Raw genomic sequence first — 21,731 nt, forward strand, 5'->3', positions numbered from 1 at the left:
GCAGGCGCTGATGACCGCGCGGTTGAGCGCCCCACAGACCAAACATCATCATCATCATCACATACTGACTGCTTAAAGTGCCACACGATCACCTAGTGGCGCAAAGTAGTTTTTTTTTTTCCTCCGATGTTTCAGCCTCCTGCGAAGTACACAGCCGGCACTGCAACAATAGGAATACAGAACGTTTAATTATAAACACCCGGTACATAAGTGGATACAAAAATGAGAAGCGTTTTAGCGTATAAAGTATGAGTAACACGTGTTACGTTGTGTACATACACAAGAAAAGCTTACACAGTGCTCTGCTCATTCATAAATTGAATTTAAACGTTGACTGGTTGTGAAAACATCGTGTAGGACTCCGTCTGAGGAGGGAAAACGTCTAAAACATATGTAGAAATTTGAAGCCTGCATAAAACCATCTTATCACGACTACAATTTTTGTTACGCGACATCACAATTCTCTTTACTAGGAATTCCACGGCTGACGTCCGAATACGGAATCGATGAATTTAGGAGGGCCACACTCAAAGCCATTCAGCGTCTCAGCAGTCTCAAGTGATTAACGCCCGAGTCAGATACCTTGTTCGTCCGGCTGTGCAACTTCGTACAGCCACGTTATTTACCTCGGGTCAAGAGCGACCTTGTTTGCAGCAACACACGTACACACATGGACATCTGGACCAACATAAACTGTCAGCACGGCGACATCCGTTGCAGCTTTCTATGGCGGTAGCAGAGAGGCACGCCGACAGAGGTGCGAGCTACGAACAGCACTGAACACACAAGCACCACGTTGGACGGTATGCGCAGACGGAGGCTTCGTCATAAATATAGACAACCTTGCATACTGTTACGGTTTGCCGTTAGGCATATAATACGAGTACTTCCGGTTGGCATAGCGGGTAATTTGCGCGGCAGGCGTTACATTTCTCATGTTCACTATAAGTTCGAGATCTCTGTGACGTCATCTGTCATCAAGATAACTCAATACCGCGTGTTTCCAGTGCCGTTGGAGATCTGTCCGACAGTAGCCATGGCATGTTCTCATTCACTGTAAATATTTGTTTATGGGTTGCCACCACCCAGGTGCCACCACGCCTTGAAGCACCTCGGAATAACGTAGCGTTGCTTGTAACCTCTGACTTGGAGAGAAAACATCCTGGGTCCCTTGTCTGATGTCAGCCACTACTTAAATTTTCAATAAGAATCATCAGCAATGTTGACCCAAGACTTTCAGCCTAAGGAGTCGCACGCGCTCTGCCAACGTCCTCGTCAAAGAGGGTGGAGGAGCCGAAAGAGACAGAGGGCACTTTCTTGCGCACAGGGTGAGTAACTGCCCCTAAAAGGTGAAAGAATCAGTAATGATGAATAGCATGAGGATGTAGAAAGCAAATGGAAACTACTGTATCAAAGACACCAGTGGTCTGTAATTGGAAAATAGTCATGATGATTTCTCCGTTGCCAAAAAATTCCGCAAGAGTCCCCCATTCGGATCTCTGGAAGGGGACTGCTAAGATAAATTTGACAACGAGAAAAAAATTGAGTAGGCAACGAAAGGACAACATTCTGTGAGTCAGCGCGTGGAATTTCGGAAGCCTGAATGTGGCAGGGAAGTTAGACAATCGGAAAAGAGAAATGCAAAGACTCTGTCTAGTTTGAATGGGAGTCATTGAATTGAAGTGCAAACAAGATAAGGATTTCTGATCATGTAAATGTAGCTTAACATCAGTAGAAGCGGGAAATGGTGTAAGCGGAATAGAATTCGAAAGGCAGGCCAGAGACTGAGCTATTTTGAACTATGTCAATACATATGAGGCCATGTTATGACTGACTCATTACGCCCAGACCAAATCACTAAGGACAGAAACTTGAAATTTGGAATATGTGAATCTTATTTTGTAAGAGTGGTTTAAGAAGGGATTTTTCGAACTAGAAGAATAGGGGATGGAGCGCATTTTGAAAACTGTCGCAATTAAGGCGATTTTGGAGCTAGATCTACGAAAATTGATATTTCGTTTCTCGGTCAGAAATAAAGAAATATGTGTTTCAGCATTTTTTTAATTTAGCCCTATGGGGATAAAATAGTGGGTGAAAGCTTTTTTTTCAAAATGTATCGTCATTAAAGAACTACTACAAGATTTCTAAAACAACATCTATGAAAATTGGTATTTGACTTCTCGGTTAGAAATTAAAAAAAACGTGTTTCAATGTTTCTGGAAATTCAAAACCCTAAGGGAGCGCAATAGGGGATGAAAATTTTTAAGAAAATATTTCATTACATTAAACAAATTTTAAAGCTAAATTTATGAAAATTGGTACTTCACTTCTCGGTTAGATGTAAAGAAATATTTGTTAGAGGATGAAAAGTGCTATGGGAATTCCTCCATAAGAACGCAAAAACCATGATTAACAAAAACTTTGGACTGCAGCTACCAGAATCGCTTTCTGCTCAGAAGTACGTCGGTAAAAGACCATGCTTATATGGTCTTAATGAGTGTGAAAGGCTTGGAAGGAGTTGCAATTTGTGAACAATATAAAATTCGATTAAATAAAAACAAAACAAAAAATCCCTACAGGCCACACAGTCTACGCGACCGAAGAAGAGGGCGCTAAGCTAGTACAGTCACGTAATAGTTCACATTATAGTTGACAACAAACCAACGCCAACAACATTAGTATACATTCCACTGTAAAAAGCAAAAGATGAAGAGATACAGGAAGTATATATGGATAATGAACGTGTGATTCAAAGTGTCAAGGGAGATGAACATCGAATAATCATTGGTGACTGGAACACGGTAGTGGTGAAAGGAATCTAAGGCAGAGTTATGGAATAATATGGGATCAGTAGCAGTAATGATAGAGGAGAACGGCTAATAGAGTTCTGCTGCAAACTTCAAATAGTAACAGCGAGTACACTGTTCAAAAATGACAATAGTAGGAGGTATTCTTGGAAGAGGCCTGGAGATACCGGTGGGATTACATAATGGTCTGACAGGGATTCTGAAGTCTGAAAAAATATCATAAAAGTAGGCTGAAGTAAGGTATGATGATGCACGTTTGAAGTTCTCTAAGACTGTAGATACTGTGATAATGAAGTTGAAGAGGAATGAAGTCTCCAAAAAAGGCAAACTCAGAAGTTGAACGGATAAATACATATGTCAGAAAGGTAACTGCGAAAGAACCTTGGTTAACAGAAAAAATATTTCAACTGAAAGATGGAAGAAAGAAGTACAAAAATGCTCAGGAGAAAGACAGGAATACAGCAATACACGTCACGACGAAATTAAATAAATATGAAGTGTAGGGAAGCAAAGGTAAAGTGGATAAGGAAAACTATGAACAAATGGACAAGAAATAACCGTCGGAAGGACATATTGAGCATACAGAAAAGCCAAAAGAACCTTCGGTGAAATTAAAAAGGGAATATAGTAGATAGGCGAAAAATATACACTGAAGGCCTCTACGACGCGAAGAAACCAAATGATGTGATAGAAGAAGAACTGTTAATTGATATGGATGACACAGGTGATCCCGTATTACAATCTAATTTAATAGAGCTTTAAAAGACTTGCAATCAAATAAGGCGGAAGGAATGGATAATAATCTTTCGGAATTTCTGAAGTCATTGGTCGGAGTGGCAACCAAACAACTACTAAAGTTGGTGAGTAGAATCTATGACACTAGTAACACAGCATCAAACTTTCGAAAAAATATCATCCACACAGTAATGAAGATAGCAAGGGTGGACAGGTGTGATAGCTATCGCAGAGTCAACACATGCATCCAAGCTGCTGACAAGAGTAACGCACAAAAGAATGATGAAGATAAATAGCGATCTGTTAAATGACGATCAGTTTGGCTTTATGAAAGGTAAAGCCACCAGAGAGGCAATTCTGACGTTGTGCCTGATGAGAAAGCAAGATAGAAGGTAAATGAAGACAAGCTCGTAGGATTTGTCGACCTAAAAGAAGGGTTCGTCAATGTAAAATGGTGAAAGATGTTCGAAATTCTGAGAAAAATAGGGGAAATCTATAGGGAAAGAAGAGTAATATACTTTATGTACAAGAACCAAGAGAAAAGACAAGAACACCAAGAAAAAAGTGTTCGGATTATAAAGGGGATGATACAGGGATTCAGTCTTTCTCCCTTACTACTGAATCTGTACACCGAAGAAGCAATGGTGGAAATGAAGGAGTAGGATTAAAATTAAAGGCGAAAAAATATCAACGAAGAGTTTCGATGATTCCATTTCTATCATCAGCGAAAGTGTGAAAGGACTTTAGGACTTACTGAACAATATGAACAATATAAGGAACACAGAATATAGACTGAGGGTAAATTGAATAAAGACGAAAGCAGTGAGAAGCAGTGGAAATGAGATTATTAGTTACTTCATGTCTGATTGGTGGCGATTACGCAGTGTTGTTCAATTAATGACATTGGTGATAAAATTGACATCAGAATTAGAGACCCTGGAACAGACGAAGTGATTGAATTCTGCTATCTTGAAAGGAAAAGTAACACGTGACGGACGTAGTACAGAGGACAAAAAAAGCAGAGAAGTGTAGGAAAAAGAGGGGGCATTCATGGCCAAGAAAAGTCTACTGGTATCAAACATCGTGCTTCATTTGAGGAAGAAATGTATGAGAACATGCGTTTCGAACGCGGAATTATTTGGAAGTGCGTAATGGACTTTGTTGCCATGTTGTTCGTAGTTGCTTTACAGTTCCTGACGGTATTTTCGTCGTTATAACTAAAAGAAAATAAGAGATTTTCTCATTAAAAGCATTTCGAGTTTTTTTTTAGTAAAGTATCATCAGTAGTCGGTAATTAAAGATATTTAAAAGTTGATTTGTTTTTAAAATCTAATAACTGTTCGTTAACAATTTCTGCTTGCTTTCTCGGCCACAGTAAGAAATGCCGTCGTTAGCACGTCTTTGGTGTCTCTCTTCATTAGATAGTATACTGATATTTGTAGTGATTTTTCGCTGCTATGCAGAACTACGCATTTATTACGTTTTACACAGCATACTTTCTGTGTAAAAGTGTGTATTGTGCTTTGTAGTGTTGTCAACATAATATTGTCATTAATTTATCTTTGACCTATGCTGTTTCAGTTAATTATACGTGTGTTATTCTATTTGATTATGTTGCTGTGTAATTATATACTGTGTAAGAGTAATGAAGGAATTGTGATGGATGTCTTTGAGTGAACGTAAGTGCATAGTAGTGTGACGGATAGTGAGTTGGAGGAAAAGGTGAGGAGCAAGAAGTAAAATGAAACAAATGGGGATAGGGGTTGAGAAGGAGACGAGCGGTGGTTTGGTGGGAGAGGGTGAAGGGTGGAAAGGGCTATTTTCTTTTAATTAGATTTTTTCAATTATTTTATATAGTGTCTAGTTTCCAAATTTGTTTGGACATTGAGCAACTGTTCATTTTGTGTTAATACTTTGTATATGTGGAAATTTTCAGGGAAAGGGAGGTGTCTGTCTTTACAGATGCTTATGTTTTTCATACCTTTTTCGATATTGGCTGGTCTGTTCTATTCTTCTTTTAGATGATCTGCAAATGTTGGATGTTTTGTACCGTATTTCAATGATCTGATGTGATCTTTATATCTTGTGTCGAATATCCTGCCAGTCATACGAATGAATATTTTTTCACAATCTCTGCAACTCAGTTGATAGACACCAGTTTGTTAGTATCTGTCTGGTTTTGATTTTGGTTTTGCGACGTGTTTTCCATTGAGCTATTTGTTTTGCAAGCAGTGTTTACGACCTTTTTTTAATGTATTACCAATTTTATGTTTGCATTTGTTATGGTAGGCCATTTTCGTGGTAGTGCTGGTTATATGTATTGGCGTGGTTTGTTTCATTTTTTCATTATATATGTCATTATTTACCTGTTTAATTTGTCTACTGCTGTTTTTTGTAGGCATTTTAATGCTATTTGTTTTATAATGGCCAGCTCCTATTGTTAATCAGAAATATTTTCGAGGATACAGTTCAATCTGTTAAACGTGTACCTAATTGCAGCCTGTTTCTGAATCTGTAAGTGGTTTAAAGTTACATTTAAGATAGTGGCACTTGTTTGAATTTACTGTATATGTCAAATATGTATTTGTTACTGTCTTTTCTTATGGTTATGTCAAGAAAATTGAGTGCGTTTCTTGTTGTTGTTGTTGTTGTTCTTCTTCTTCTTCTTCTTCTTCTTCTTCTTCTTCAGCGATCTCTTTCATCATGGTACAGTTATACAGCTGCGAATGTTCAGAACACAAAATATCCTGTGATACGTATTTTACACAAGGCAGTTACGAATTCTTCACAAACTGTGAAATCCTTTTTAAAGTAAGCCAATAGATTTTGTGTGTCCCTTTGTTACTTTGTTGAGGTGACTTTCGCCAGCGAAAACTGGTATGACCGGTGTTTTCAAGGACACAAATCAAATTCTTTTATTGCTTAGCTAGCAAAGAATAAAACAGTAGCTAGTGAATACTATGGAAGTTTTTTTGTTATTATTATTCATTTGATCTAGGAAACTTCTATAGCATTCACTAGCTACAATCGTGTAAAATGGGACTTTGCTACAAATTAAGGCGAGATAGAGTGACGTAGTTACGTCGTCTGTCTGAAAATAACACATTTTTTCTATTTTATTCGTTGTTCACGTCTTTTGGCAGTTTTTATAGCCTGTGGTTTTATCGAAAAACGGGACTGGCCTACAATTTGATTAAAGAGTTATGATAAGTCACCTAAAAGAACATGAAGTTTGACCGATTTACTAAAACAAAGGCCGTCAATATGGGAATAAAACCGATTAAGAGCTCACTCAGATCCATGTCTAGAAGAATCAGATATTCGTCTCCAAATTTGTCGAAGATTCTACATTATAGAGAGCTATTTACACGCATAGACCATGATTTTACCACTTTTTCTCATTGAAGTACATTTCCTCTACAGTAGCAGTACATGCGCTGTTCTGACTCGTAAAAGACGACAAATGATAATATAAACAACTAAGTAAAATCTGAGAGAATACAGGGATGTCATGCTATATTGATTAATTTCCGTATCGCATTATGCGTGAAGCATAGGACCCATTATTGTACTAACATACTGCCCAGCTGGTCAAGATAATGTGGCCTGCAATAACAACTCATTTATGTCCTGACCGCAGTCCTGTGTTGTCTGTTCACACGAATGACAAAGGCGGCCGTCATTTGGAGTATTATTTGATTTCCATTCTGCATAACGCTGACAGTCGATAGGGACCAGTGGGAGAGACTAACGATAATTGATATCGGTCTCGTGTTTGTGTCGTTTGGAGATGTGATACAGGCCCAGCTGGCCATGATATGTTTAGTGTGTGCACACTGCGCTCGATAATGACTCGTAGTCCCATGAAATGGCAAGCTGTTTAGCTTATCTATCCGCCTGCCTGTTTCTGGTTAATCTGCCTGACGCGAAACCTGCAAGTGACGTTGAAATCTATCACATAATTCAGTCCGCTCGCGGAACGTCTGAAAGACGTGCAGCTTGGCGACAAACAATAATCGTCTACTTACGCCCTACCCACAAATGCATACGTGTCAGATTGCACTGCTGTCTAGCAACACGGAAATGCTTGCAACATTGTCCTGTAGATATAACAACGTTCAGTACAGAAGACTAATGTTCGTACAGTCACTAAAGAGTCTCTTCGAGATTTCTGAGTCAAAAGTGAACCAAAATCATATATGTTTTAACTAAAAAGGCTAGAATTACAAGAAATAACCAGAATAAAATAATGAAAGAAAATAAAGAATATTAGGAAAACTGTAAGAAATAATAAAAGTAACCTAAAAACAAGATAAAAAATAAACACCATCCCGTACCTGTTGATAAGGCACTGACGGGAAGATCGCTTTTTGCGCAGATGGTGCAATATCTTTCCACAAGTAGTGACATCAGATTCGTTATCGCATGTGTCAACGAACTCTCGGAAAATACGTTTTAGCAAGGCTGGAGTAAAGGAGACAAATTCCTTCACTCCTATCGACTGACGCTGGTTGAAAGTCGTGTCCAGCTTGCCTGATTTAGAGATTTACAGACTAACCCTGTAGCGAGATGGGTATTGTTAAAATCGGATAAAGTCATTTTCTTTCTTCTGATCTGAGTTATGGTCTTCCATTAGTGAGGAGTGTCCGTGATAGAGCTAAAAAATTACCCAACGAGCTACACAGTAGTGTAGTGAAATATAACACCATAGACGTAACCTCTCGCTTCTCAAGTAATGACGTGTGTATGAAAGATTGGACAGGACTTCGAGGATATTGTCAAGGCATTACAAGCGTAGGGATTTGGAAAATTGCTGTTTAGAGTACTTCACCTCATCAGGTGTTAACAACATTGCTGTTTCTACGACCTGGTGACACATTTACAACGAAAGAACAATCTAAATAGAAATTTATTTACACGCATCAACTATACAGAATGTCAGGAGTGCCAGTGAAGATATTTCCATTGATGAATGAGGACGGTGTACTGAACAACATCATACCAGCTTAGTACCTCCAAGTATGCATGGCAGAAGCAAGCCATTAATGTTTATTTTCCCCTGTGCTGCAGGTCAACTATTGAAGTGCGGACACTTTAACGCAAAAGGGTTATTCTGTACTGATAGGTGTAGTCAACTTCGAGGCACAGTTACGTCCGTGCAGAAAACATCAGATACTAAACAATGTGATGTGTTGGCGTGAAGACAATTAGTGGGTCAAGGTACCAATATCACAATATCAGTACGTTTACCCGAAACACCCTGGATATACGCTTTCCGACAGGCTGTCGTCATTAGATTTAAAAAAAAAGAAACAATCTATACAAAATATACAAGTATACTTAATTAACAGCGAAAACTGATATGATAATACGGTCAAAAACATTCTAGTAAACATGAATCCTTTTCGAGAGTGTTATGATTTCTTGGCGAACAGCGTCCACTGATTTCACTTCGAAATTTTGTCTTAGTCAGTAAAAATGTTTTTAAAATGTGAACTTTTCTATTATATATCCTACATTCGAAATACATTTCTACCTACGAGCACAATACTTAATTCTGAAGTCGGTAACTGTTAGTAACCATAAATATGCAGTCATCCCACCTGCGTCTTCTGTCATCGTGTACTTCGATCCGTGGCAGCTTTTGCCATTAAATATAATACATCGTGTATAGTTAAAGTTTGATCGGAATCATATGATATACCAAATTTGACGGTATTTTGTATTCGTTATTTCAATTTTTCTTTATTGTGGTGGTGGCAACCTGCCTCAACACATAATTTACGGTTGACGAAGAAAACTAAACTAATATGTAGATTTCTCTCATCGTAGAAGTGCACCACGACTCTCTATATTATATGCAGTTGATTGCAAACGACAAACATTGAATTACTTCATCGGCACTTGGGCCACAAGATACAGTGAGGCTAATGAAACAAATTTATTGCAGGCTAACAATTAATTCGTATGACGTGAATGGTTGTGGCTGACCCTGTTGTGGCGTGAAGTAATGACTAAGCTGTTTGAAATGCAGTTCTTGTACAGTTTGCATCGCTGAGCCATACCAATCCTTACGCTGCGCATGTACAAGTTAGCAGTCCGTATACTGTAGAGGAATAGATATATCGAATAAACAGTGTCTTTAAAATCGAGTCACCATATTCTTACAGATGAAGCGACGTATAAGTTTTACCGCATGCTGTCACCTAAAATATGCGGATGTAAATAGAATGTCAGAGAAAATTTTTAGCATATATGTACGGATCAATGTAATCATAGAAATCGAGCAGTTCCAGCTACAATTAAATATAGATGAGAGAGCTAGCGTTAAACGCAGTTTTGTATCAAGTGGTTTAACATACACCGGGTGAGACCTGTAAAGATCACTGTTATTTGACAAGACTGTTACATTGTCTTATGCATTCATGCAGTTTTTTCAGGAGTTGTTGACATTAAAGAAATACTTTGTTTTTGTTGCAGGTGTGGACTATATGCATCCAGATCTCAAACATAATTACGTAAGTACACAAACAATGTATTATATAACTCAAACTTCTTCATTTACGATCATTTTCTTTCAAGGATGGCAATGTCTGTTGCAAAACGTGACCTGCTCCCAAATGATCATTACAGTCAGTAAAACAAATAGTTAGTCTTCCCCCTCAAATTGTTTTAATTGAAATACAAAATTAATTATTTACAGTGAAAATACACACAAAGCCGTCACTCTGACGAAGGAGCTTATCTTTCAAACACATTCCGAATGCTTAAACCAACAAACGAAGAGCGGAAATGTCAAACGTTCTAAGTTCAAAATTTCACATTTGTTAGAAGATTGAAAAAACAATGTATCTCGTTTTGTACATAACTTACATGTATCCAAATTATTGAGAAGCTATTCATATAGCACAGAATCATGCTGCTCCCTTTGTAACGGTAACTCCGATCACCTTAAACGGCAATCGATGCTAGCGTTAAACCTCTGCGAGGAATTATTCAGAAAGTTACGACCGTGAGATAACCTAATGGGAACAGAACAGTCAAACTGGGATTCGTTTCCGAAACCCTCCAGCAGAGTATAGCCAACAGAAAACAGGTGGGTCAGGAACAGACGTTCTCCCAGCTAGTTGTAACATTACGTATTAATATCGGTCGCCAGCCTATTTAGGCATACTTGTGTCAAGCAAAATAATAAAGCAGAAGGCAGTGCTATGGCTAACCTAACTTTACTTGCCAGACACACACACACACACACACACACACACACACATACACACTCTGAACTCTTTCATTATATCTACTGACAAACAAATGGCCAATGAGACAGCAAACAGTAACATACGCTTCTCAAAAACGTGTACCTTAAATGAACTAGGTGCAGCAGTTTACGGAACCAATCACCAACACACATGAAACTACACTACTGCTACACCAAGAAGAAATGCAGATGACAAACCGGTATTCATTGGACAAATATATTATACCACAACTGACATGTGATTACATTTTCACGCAATTTGGGTGCATAGATCCTGAGAAATCAGTACCCAGAACAACCACCTCTGGTCGTAATAACGGCCTTGATACGCCTGGGCATTGAGTCAAACAGAGCTTGGATGGCGTATACAGGTACAGCTGCCCATGCAGCTTCAACACGATACCACAGTTCATCAAGAGTCGTGACTGGCGTATTGTGACGAGCCAGTTGCTCGGCCACCATTGACCAGACGTTTTCAATTGGGGAGAGATCTGGAGATTGTGCTGGCCAGGGCAGCAGTCGAACATTTTCTGTATCCAGAAAGGCCCGTACAGGACTTGCAACATGCGGTCGTGCATTATCCTGGTGAAATGTAGGGTTTCACAGGGATCGAATGAAGGGTAAAGCCACGGGTCGTAACACATCTGAAATGTAACGTCCACTGTTCAAAGTGCCGTCAGTGCGAACAAGAGGTAACAGAGACGTGTAACCATTGGCACCCCATACCATCACGCCGGGTGATACGTCAGTATGGTGATGACAAATACACGCTTCCAATGTGAGTTCACCCCGATGTCGCCAAACACGGATGCGACCACCACGATATTGTAAACAGAACCTGGATTCATCCGAAAAAATTACGTTTTGCCATTCGTACACCCAGGTTCGTCGTTGAGTACACCATCGCAGGCGCTCCTGTCTGTGATGCAGCTTCAAGGGTAACCGCAGCCATGGTCTCCGAGCTGATAGTCCATGGTGCTGCAAACGTCGTCGAACTGTTCGTGCGCATGGCTGTTGTCTTGCAAACGTCCCCATCTGTTGACTCAGAGATCGAGACGTGACTGCACGATCCGTTGCGACCATGCTGATAAGATGCCTGTCTCTCGACTGCTAGTGATACGAGGCCGTTGGGATCCAGCAGGGGGTTCCGTATTACCCTCCTGAACCCACCGATTCCATATTCTGCTAACAGTCATTGGATCTCGACCAACACGAGCAGCAATGTCGCGATACCCGATAAACCGCAATCGCGATAGGCTTCAATCCGACCTTTATCAAAGTCGGAAACGTGATGGTACGCATTTCGCCTTCTTACACGAGGCGTCTGTGGCACGTCATCTTCGTGGTGTAGCAATTTTAATGGTCATTAGTGCAGTAGCAATACTAAACATGGAAGAGCATGAAATTATTCTGATTTCAATCAGGGGGTCTATTAATGATCATACTCTATGCCATCATTATCATTGCTTAATAGAGGGTCCCTTTGCCTGTGCATTAACCAACGTCCAATAGAATAGCTAACACAGTAAGTATTTCTTTCTTAAGTTCGGTTTGAAGCAATTAAAAAGAATGCAAATCTAACTACACTGACTCTTAAGGAGCCTTTGCTTTTCTTCATTGACTAACTAGCCTAGTACATGAGGGCTCTGAAACTTCCATGGTTTGAAGAACCATGCTCATTAACAAAACTACACAAGTATGTATAAGAAATGGTAAGCATTCTCATCAATAATTATTAATTAAGTAAAGCACAACAAACTATAACTGTTTAAATAACTAATGTGCTTTGATAAGCAGTCTTTTAACCTATTAAAATATAGTTAGCTATGTAAATGCCAACACAAGTTCAAACACTTTCTCATAAAATGAACACTGATAAGACTTTGTAATTCTGATCAAAGTGCATAAAAGGTATAAAAGCAACGATTAGTAATTTTTTGACTTCAGATCGTCTTTACCGTTTTCAGGCAAGCCAAATTAGTTAAGAAAATGATAGCAGATTGATTTAAAAATGCACTGGAAGTGGAGTATTTTTGAAGATGTAAAACTGAACTTTAAACTCTATAACTCCATACATTAGAAAGCAATCACAACTTTTTACAGCTGCCAAATGAGTGTTTCCATAATAAATTATGACACTCGAAATTAAATTCGCTAGCATAGGATTCCTGTCCAGGTTTGTGATTTGGGATAATCACGGGTGTAAGATAGAGCTTTTAGCAACACCACGATTGTTATTAAAATCACCAATATTTCACAAATGCCTGGTCCATTTACTAAGTGCTGAATATAAACAATTTAGTGGAAGACTGGTGGAACTGCTGGTATAATTAATTTGCATTGGCTGTTAACATGGCGGCGATTCAGTCGTGACAGTACTGTTGGCCTCGCCCTGTCACAGAACTTCTTGGCGTCGGGATTATATTTTTATGGGGCCAAAACCCATGCCATGATAATAGTATCACCAAATGCAGCATCCGAGGCCGATAAATACTACTCTTAAGCTCCCCAGGCCTCAAAACTCCAAGAATATGAGCCGCAATGATTCGCAAATGCTAGCGAGGTATTTCCCACAGCACTGCTCAGCCCAGACTCCTTACCCGACATAAAGGACGAGTTGCCACTTCCGCGCCAACCACACCTTTTCCACTCCGCCAGGCTACTTCCGTAGGTGCGGGACTTCCACACATCTTTTACATTCAACGCTACTTTTCCTAACTATGGACCAAGTCATTTACAGTACATTATATAACAATCATACCAGTGATTATTTAGATCCAAAAGCACAGTGGAAACAACATCGTTCAAAAAGTTAACATAACTGAAATATGTATACATAGTCAAAGAATTTCCATGACACGCTACATAAGCAACACTACAAACTGACATAGAAATATCGATAAAGATACAAAAAAGGTCGAAAATAGGTGTTGCAGCCTCAAAAAAACTGAAGAAAAGATGAGATAAATTAGGAAGCAAATAACTTATTAAGAACGTTCTAGGTGTTTCCTGACTCGTTCTAAATCCTAAAAAGAAGATTTTTACTCAAGAGCCGTTGATACTGGGGCACTACGTTTTATTTGCGATGGTCTATCTATCCGAATCCCGCTCCAGCTACTGCCGGGTCTGGGTGCTGACGAGTCCTCTCCATTTGGCTCGGTCCTCTCACCACTTTTCTTACTCCACTTGCTGCCAGGCCACACCTCTCCTTTCAACAGATATTCTCACTCCCATTTTCCACCGTGTTCTTGGGCGCCCTCTAGGTCTTTTCCCATCCATCTTTAGTTCTTCCATAATTTTGGGGAGTCTCTGCCCATGCATCCTCTTAACATGCCCATACCATCTTAATCTCTTTCTTTCAATTTCTTCTCTCATACTTTTTTGTTTGACGTCCTTTCTAATCTCTACATTCCTTACTCTGTCCATTCTTTTTTTTCCCTTAACTGCTCTGAGAAATTTCATTTCCCCTGCTTGCAGTCTGCTCCAGTCCCTTTCTGTCATTGTCCATGTTTCTCCACCATAGGTGACAATAGGGATGTAATAATTCTTATACTTAAGGAGTTTTGCTCTTTCTGAAACTTCATTGTTCCAAATCAGATGTTTTATTGTTTGGTAGAAATTGCCTCCCTTCTGTAACCTCCTATTAATTTCGTTAGTTATTCTTCCATCCCAAGATATTTCACTCCCTAAATAAGTGAAACTTTCTACCACTTTGAGGGGTTCTCCATTCAAGGTAATATTTCCGTTGATTCCTTTCTCTCTTCCAAATACCATTACTTCACACTTTTTTTATTTTTAATCCATACCTTTTCATTATTTCCTTCCACGCATCAAGCTGTAACTGTACATCTACCTCTTTATCACCCCATATTACCATATCATCTGCAAAAATCATCTTTTTGTCTTTTTCTTTTACTATATCTTTAACTGCCCTATTCATTCCCTCCATCACAACATTAAAAAGCGCAGGAGATACAATACTTCCTTGCTTAAGTCCTTGTCTTATTTCGAAGTATTCAGAGTTCCCCAATGGTGTTCTAATTCTACAATTGTGGCCTTTGTACATTGTCTTTATAACATTAATGTATCCATCTTCTATATCTATCTTCTTCAGTTCTTCCCAGAGTCTTTCCCTGTCAACTGAGTCATATGCCTTTTCTATGTCTATAAAAACCATTATCACCCTTTTGTTATACTCCCAACTTTTTTCCATCAGTTGACAGATAGAAAATATCAGGTCGATCGTGCTCCTTCCTTTCCTAAACCCATGCTGTTCTTCACTCAGCTCCTTTTCTATCTTTTCACTTATTCGATTTAGTAAAATTCTTTCAAAAATCTTGGATGTAAGACTCATGAGGGTTATTCCTCTGTAGTTTTTACAAAGTCTTTTATTGCCTTTCTTGAAGATGGGAACAACGTCTCCAGTTCTCCAGTCGTCAGGTATTTTACTATTTCTCCACACACTTGATAGCACTCTATACAGCCAATGCATCCCTACTGGACCTGCTGCTCTTATCATGTCCACTGATACTTCATCAGGTCCTGGGGCTTTCCCTCCATTCATCTTCTTCACAGCTTTTTCCATTTCTTCCCGTGTAATTTGTCCTAATTCTGCTTCCTAACTTCTCTCAGTTTCTTCATTATTTATTGTTTCCTCATGTACCTGCTCCTCAGCGTTTAACAGCTTCTTAAAATGTTCTTTCCAGAGATCTTTTATATAATGGTACCATCCTCTGTTTCCATCTTTACTGGTACTTCAGAAGCCTTCCTTTTATTTTTCATCATTTTATAGAATATTTTCTTATTGCTCTTCACATCTTCTTCAAGTTTTTTTTTGTAAGCTCTTCCCATGCCTTTTTCTTTGCTGTTTCCACTATTTCTTTGCACTTCTTCTTTTCCTCTATATATCTTTTATGGTCTTCATCATTTTTAGTTTTCCACCATTTTCTCCATGCTCCATTTTTTCTTCTAACTGCTTGGATTGTGGTATCTACATCGCAGAAAACTTCTTTTGGAAATTTTTGTGTTATTAATTCCCTGTACTTCTCAGCACATTCACTCTCCTTCAATTTCCAATCCTGTATCCTCATCACTTTCTTCTGTTTTCTATTTTTCACACACTGATTCATTTTCCATTGTCCCACCAGTAATCTATGGTCTCCATCTGCACTCACACTTGGGATTACCTTCACATTTGTTACTTTCTCTCCCCATTCCCTATCTACTAGAATATAATCAATTACACTCTTCGTTCTTCCATCCCAACTGTATCTGGTGATAACATGACTTTCTCTCTTCATAAACCATTCCTCTGGCACAAATCCAGGAGTCTTTCCCCTTCTTCATTTCTGCCTCCATATCCAAAACATCCCAATACTTGCTCATACCCCTTTCTGTCTTTGCCTACCTGTGCATTAAAATCTCCCATCACTATATTAGCACTGTCTATATGGTTTTCTAACACATTTTCAAAGTCCATCTTCTCTTCTTCGCTACATCCCACTTGAGGTGCATAAATCTGGATTACTTTTAGTGTTTCTTTTTGGAATCTCAGGTTTAAGATTATGATCCTGTCTGATATATATCTCACATTTTCAATACAGCTTTGTACATTCTTATTCACCATCACTGCCACACCATTTCTTCCATACCTGTTATTCCCACTCCAGTACAGTTTTCCTCCTCCTCTCAAATTCTTCTCACCTTTTCCCTTCCACTTTGTTTCGCTTAATCCCAATATATCTAACTTCCTCTCTGTTAGTACATCTGTCATTTCTTCCATTTGTCCATTGAGGGTTAATATATTAAGGCTGCCAATATTTAGGTTATTTTTTAGTCCAGTTGGTTTCATCTTCTTGTACTAATGAATGTCATCAGGTCTCCCATCATTTGCACCAGTACTTGAAGAAACAGTGGGGTCAAATCCTGAGTGGTTCGTTCCGAGGCTCGTCTGTGTTTTGAAAGCAATATATGAAGACTTTCCTACTGGCTTGCTAGGCCTAACGCAAGGAAGGATTTTCTGTTGGGGTTGTCTCCCTTAGCCTTTGGAGTTTCTCCTCCACCACAAGGCAGTGGTTCCCTTCTCATTTAATCCCCAGAAAGGAGGGTTGCCTCATCTGCCAGCTACGTCGTTCCGAAGTCTTCCTTCTCCGCCGTCGCTGCCATTAAGGTCTTCACCCGTAACCCTGGGCATGGGTTCCGTGTTATACCCCACAGGACTGGGTCCCTGCCTGAGCTCAGCCATCCTAGCACTTCGGCCTACTGAAGTGTAGGATGCCCACCCCCGCAACGTGGACGCGCCAGGTAGGAATTACCCCAGTGAAGTAATAGGGAAGGGCACCCTACCTGTCTGGAGCCAGGTTAATGATTGTGTATGGCACCACAATCAAAGGGCATTTGCGATAGTAGAAGTGCGAAAAAATACAATTGGTGTTTTATTTGGTAGAACTGCAGTGAAAAAAACCATTTCTCATATCTTCTTAAATTTTTTACAAGACTTATCAAAATTAAATCCAAGAAAATAATCTCTCAGTACTGACTTCTGTTTCTTACTTGGCTCTGTTCTTGGGAATAGATGCTGCACAGTTTACTGTAGGACTCCCTGTCTTGTTGAGGAGGGAATGTCAACATCATCAACAGGTATTTCTTTCTTGCAAATGATAAATATAGATGGTCTTTCAGATGAAGTATGGCATTGCATACATCACCCAAAGTCTTTCCTGTTTCAATACATAGACATTTTTCCATTCTTCTGTAAGAACTTTTAATAGCTATTTCAGATGAATGAGTATGAGAAACTTTGATCACAGTGCATTTCGAAATATTACACACTAGCATTGACAATAATGTTTCATTAGTATCCTTAAAATGAAAGGTCAGAAGCAAGCATTGGCAACATATGGAATAGATTCATAGCTCTAACTGACTCAAAAAAAAATGGTTCAAATGGCTCTGAGCACAATGGGACTCAACATCTTAGGTCATAAGTCCCCTAGAACTTAGAACTACATAAACCTAACTAACCTAAGGACATCACACACACCCATGCCCGTGGCAGGATTCGAACCTGCGAACGTAGGAGTCCCGCGGTTCCGGACTGCAGCGCCAGAACCGCTAGACCACCGCGGCCGGCCTAACTGACTCAGCAACCTTACATAAATAACGCAGAACCAAGACTTTGAGGCATGGCACTTGGAACTCTAGGGTCGAGCACTGCTCGGAACGAAGACAACGTGCTATCTAGTAACGAGTATTAGAAACATTTTCTTCAGAACAGTGCGAATGGAACAAGTCTAGGACATGTAACAGAGCTCCAAGAACACAGTAGCATTGAAAACACGTTTCGTAAATAAATGGCACATAGAACGTTTGACATTGCCACTCTGCAAATCATTCGCCATCTCCAGTGATTTTGAAAGCGGACAATCTGGAGGTGTCCCTGCCAAAATAATTTATTCACAAAGCTATCTAAGTTTCAGTATTCCCTGCCATTGTCATAAACGGCACTGTTCCGTAAATTTCGGTTTCTTAATGGGAGCTTAGAGAACTATTAGTAGAAGCAGCTATAATAATGGTTTTATTTTTATAACCTGTTATCTTTCTTTCATTCCGTCACAAAATCCTCCGCAACTAAGACTGTATTTTTATCTCTGTCATCTTTATACAAAAGGTAAAACGTAACTAAATATTAACTATCTCAGATGTACAAATAATATGTGATTATGTAAAGTTCTAGTTCGACGTTATGTGCAACGCTGTTTCCAATAGATTCACTTATGAGCAAGCTAAGTGACACTGCCAGAACTGACGGGATATTGTTGACTGATACGTCATCCCAAGACAGCACCCGCGCTGCACGCATTACGAACACGCGCCCTTCCCAGCGACAATAATTTCACTACGATCTTCGCACTTCTTCCTCCGTGCTTTCAAATTGATTTGAGTGAAAGAGTTAGCATCTTTATTGAAAGAATGATTCTGAGCCTAAGATCTTTCGCTAAGGATCATTACACAGAGTTTGTGGTGCAATGATACGAGTTGTAATGATTTTATTATGATTTCGGCATATCAGCTCTGTGTTGGCAGAATTCTCTTTCATTTGCATGAGTGCACTAATTAAGAGGTAACCTTTATCTGAAACTCTAAACTTATTGTTATTACATCACTTATTCATTTGAGGAATTTGTAATAAAATTTTATATTCTGGTTGTTCTAATACACAGTCCTCTTCCTGAATAAATTACTCCGTTTCGGAGCTGCCGGTATGTACAGGAAGTACACTAAGTAATATGAACACCAGTGCAATATAGAACATTTGTTGCAAGTTGCCACCACTGTGAAGCGGCTGCAGTGCGCAGTTGACGTATCGAATCTTGGAGGTTATCTTTCAAAGCTATTAGGGAAATGTGTGATCTCTCAGACTTGAAAAATGACAACTCGAAGGTTTACTCTTAGCAGAAACATCTGTGACGAAAACGACTGGACTGTTAAATATTTCACGAGCGACAGTATCCGCGGTGATGACAGCGTGCCCAAAATATGGCAAAACACCATCGGTGAGGAAGAATAGTGAGCGAAAACCGAAGTTAGCTGGCAGAGATCGATGGGCATTAAAAAGGGTTGTAGCCAGACAACATGAAACTACCGCTACAAAAGTCACTTGAGAAGTACTGTGTCAACAAAAAAACTACAACTGGAGATTCACAAGGCTAACGATCATTGAAGGGCTGCAATTGCAAAACCTGTAATGACGGAAATGAAAGAGAAACTGTGAAAGAAGTGGCGCCACGATCATGAAACCTGGACGCTTGATGGCTGGAAGACTATGGTATGGACCGATGAACTGTTTCCTACAAATAGCCATATTTATGTTTTGAGAAACCCAGAAGCAGCCAACGATCTGGTCAACCTGCTTCCCACAGTCAAGCACGAGGGAGAGTCCGTTATTATTTGGGTGGCTATATCGTGGTATTCAGTTGGCCTTAACATTATTGCTACTGTCCAGATTACTGCGAATGAATATCTCAACTTCCTCTACAATGAAGTGCTTACTATAATTACCACATTGCTAAAAAATACTGCGATATTCCAATAGACCAGGGGCGGTCAAACGTTGCACGCGGCTCATGAGCGCACAGTGCTGCACGTGTGCTGGTCGCGTGCAGTCGTCAACTGGGGCGGTGGCGGCAGCCGGCAGGTTGCGGGTAGTACCTGGCTAAGCTGCGGACGTCGATGCGAAGCGACCACTACGTAGTGGACGTTGTATTTCGTCATGTCTCTCATCTAAATGATTAAACATTTTATGGAGCACTGTATTCAATTTTTCAGGACGACAACAACGATATCCCAGCGGCACGTGCAAGTTATAAGATTGCGCTTAATATAGCGAGAGCTGGAAAACCATTTGCTGAAGGTTGGTTTATAAAGGAGTGCATCAATGACGCTGCTGTTTTACTTTGTCCACTGAATGCAAATCAGTTTCGAGCTATCACTCATTCTCGGCGGACTGTAAGTCATCGTATAAGTGCCATGGCAGGGACGTTTACCGTCAATTAAGGAGTGCAGTGCAGGAGTTCATGGCATTTTCCATCGCACTTGATGAGTCCACAGATATTTCAGACACCGCACAATTAGTGATTTATATCCGTGGCATGGAAGTTGCTCTGCACATGAGAGGATTTTTTAGATATGATGTCTTTAAAAAGCACGACCACCGGCGCGAACATCCTAAAAGCCGTTGACGAAGCTGTCGATTCAGCTGGCTTAAACTGGGAACGTTTGGTGTCAGTGACAACAGACGGAGCACCTGCAATGAAATGGGAACAAATGACATTTGTTGGATTACTAAGAAAAATGCCACAGAAGAATCATTGTACAGCATCCACTGCATTTTGAACCGAGAAGTACTCAGTGAAAAAGCAGCAAAACTGGGGGACGTCATGCAAGTGGTTATTCCAGTAGTTAATTATTTGAAATACCACGGGCTTACACATGGACAGTTTCACACATATTTAGCTGAAACTGGGGAAAAGTACGGTGACATACCGTGCCACAGCGAAGTTTGCTGGCTTAGCCGCGGTAATGTACTCAAAAGAGTTTTTGAGCTGAGGATACCAATAAATCAGTTTTTAAAGGACAAAGGAAGGTACGACCCCAAGTTAGAACATCCAGAGTGGGTTACCAACCTTGCATTTTTAGTGGACGTTAACGAGACACATGAATGCATTGAACACAAGTTTGCATGGAGAAAATCAGCTAACTTGTGAAATGGCTGAAAAGGTGCCAGCTTTCACTAGCAAGCTTGAGCTGTGGGAGCGACAGCTCTCGTCAGGGAACGCAGTGCATTTCCCTACTCTGTCTATTGTGCGAGAACAGAATTTCAAACAATATGTTTCCGTAGTGCAATAAAAGAGGAATTTCTCAAGCGATTTGGGGATATATCATATTTATCCCAAGCTTATGAATGAGACCATTTGCTGTTTCTGTAGATGGTATTCATCCCAATTTGCCAATGGAATTAATAGATCTACAGTGTAATTCTCGTCTGAGAGACAAGTTCATTTTGGCAAGTAATAGACTTTTACCACGACTTTCCACAGCAAGAGTTTCCTCGTCTCCATATTGAAGCCACGAAGATAATGTCAATGTTTGGCTCGACATACGTTTGTGAGAGATTTTTTTCTGTTATGAAAATTAATAAGTCTCGATTAAGAGCAAACATCAGTGATGAAAATTTACGTAATTGTTTGCGTTTGTCTGTATGTAGAAATTTTGTTCCAGACATTAAACGAATTGTAAACCACACCTGTGATAATTAAATAAAACGTATCGTAGGTAATAGGTCCTCTTTCAAACCACGATTTCTTTCAAGCACTCCTACTAACCTTATGCCTTCATTCAATAAAGCAAGCTAGGAAACAAAACGCATTACA

General features: G+C 39.7%; 1 protein-coding gene across 1 annotated transcript in view; it reads left to right on the top strand.

Moving 5' to 3' along the window:
* LOC126188520 (neuroendocrine convertase 2) overlaps positions 1-21,731 on the top strand; it is a 1,507,992-nt gene that overhangs the window by 818,013 nt on the left and 668,248 nt on the right. Inside the window, exon 4 of the mRNA XM_049930122.1 lies at positions 10,023-10,060. Within this exon, the coding sequence (XP_049786079.1) occupies positions 10,023-10,060 (38 nt within the window). The remainder of the gene's footprint in view (positions 1-10,022; positions 10,061-21,731) is intronic.

The sequence above is a fragment of the Schistocerca cancellata genome, chromosome 5 (assembly GCF_023864275.1).
Source record: "Schistocerca cancellata isolate TAMUIC-IGC-003103 chromosome 5, iqSchCanc2.1, whole genome shotgun sequence".
Classification (NCBI taxonomy): Eukaryota; Metazoa; Arthropoda; class Insecta; order Orthoptera; family Acrididae; genus Schistocerca; species Schistocerca cancellata.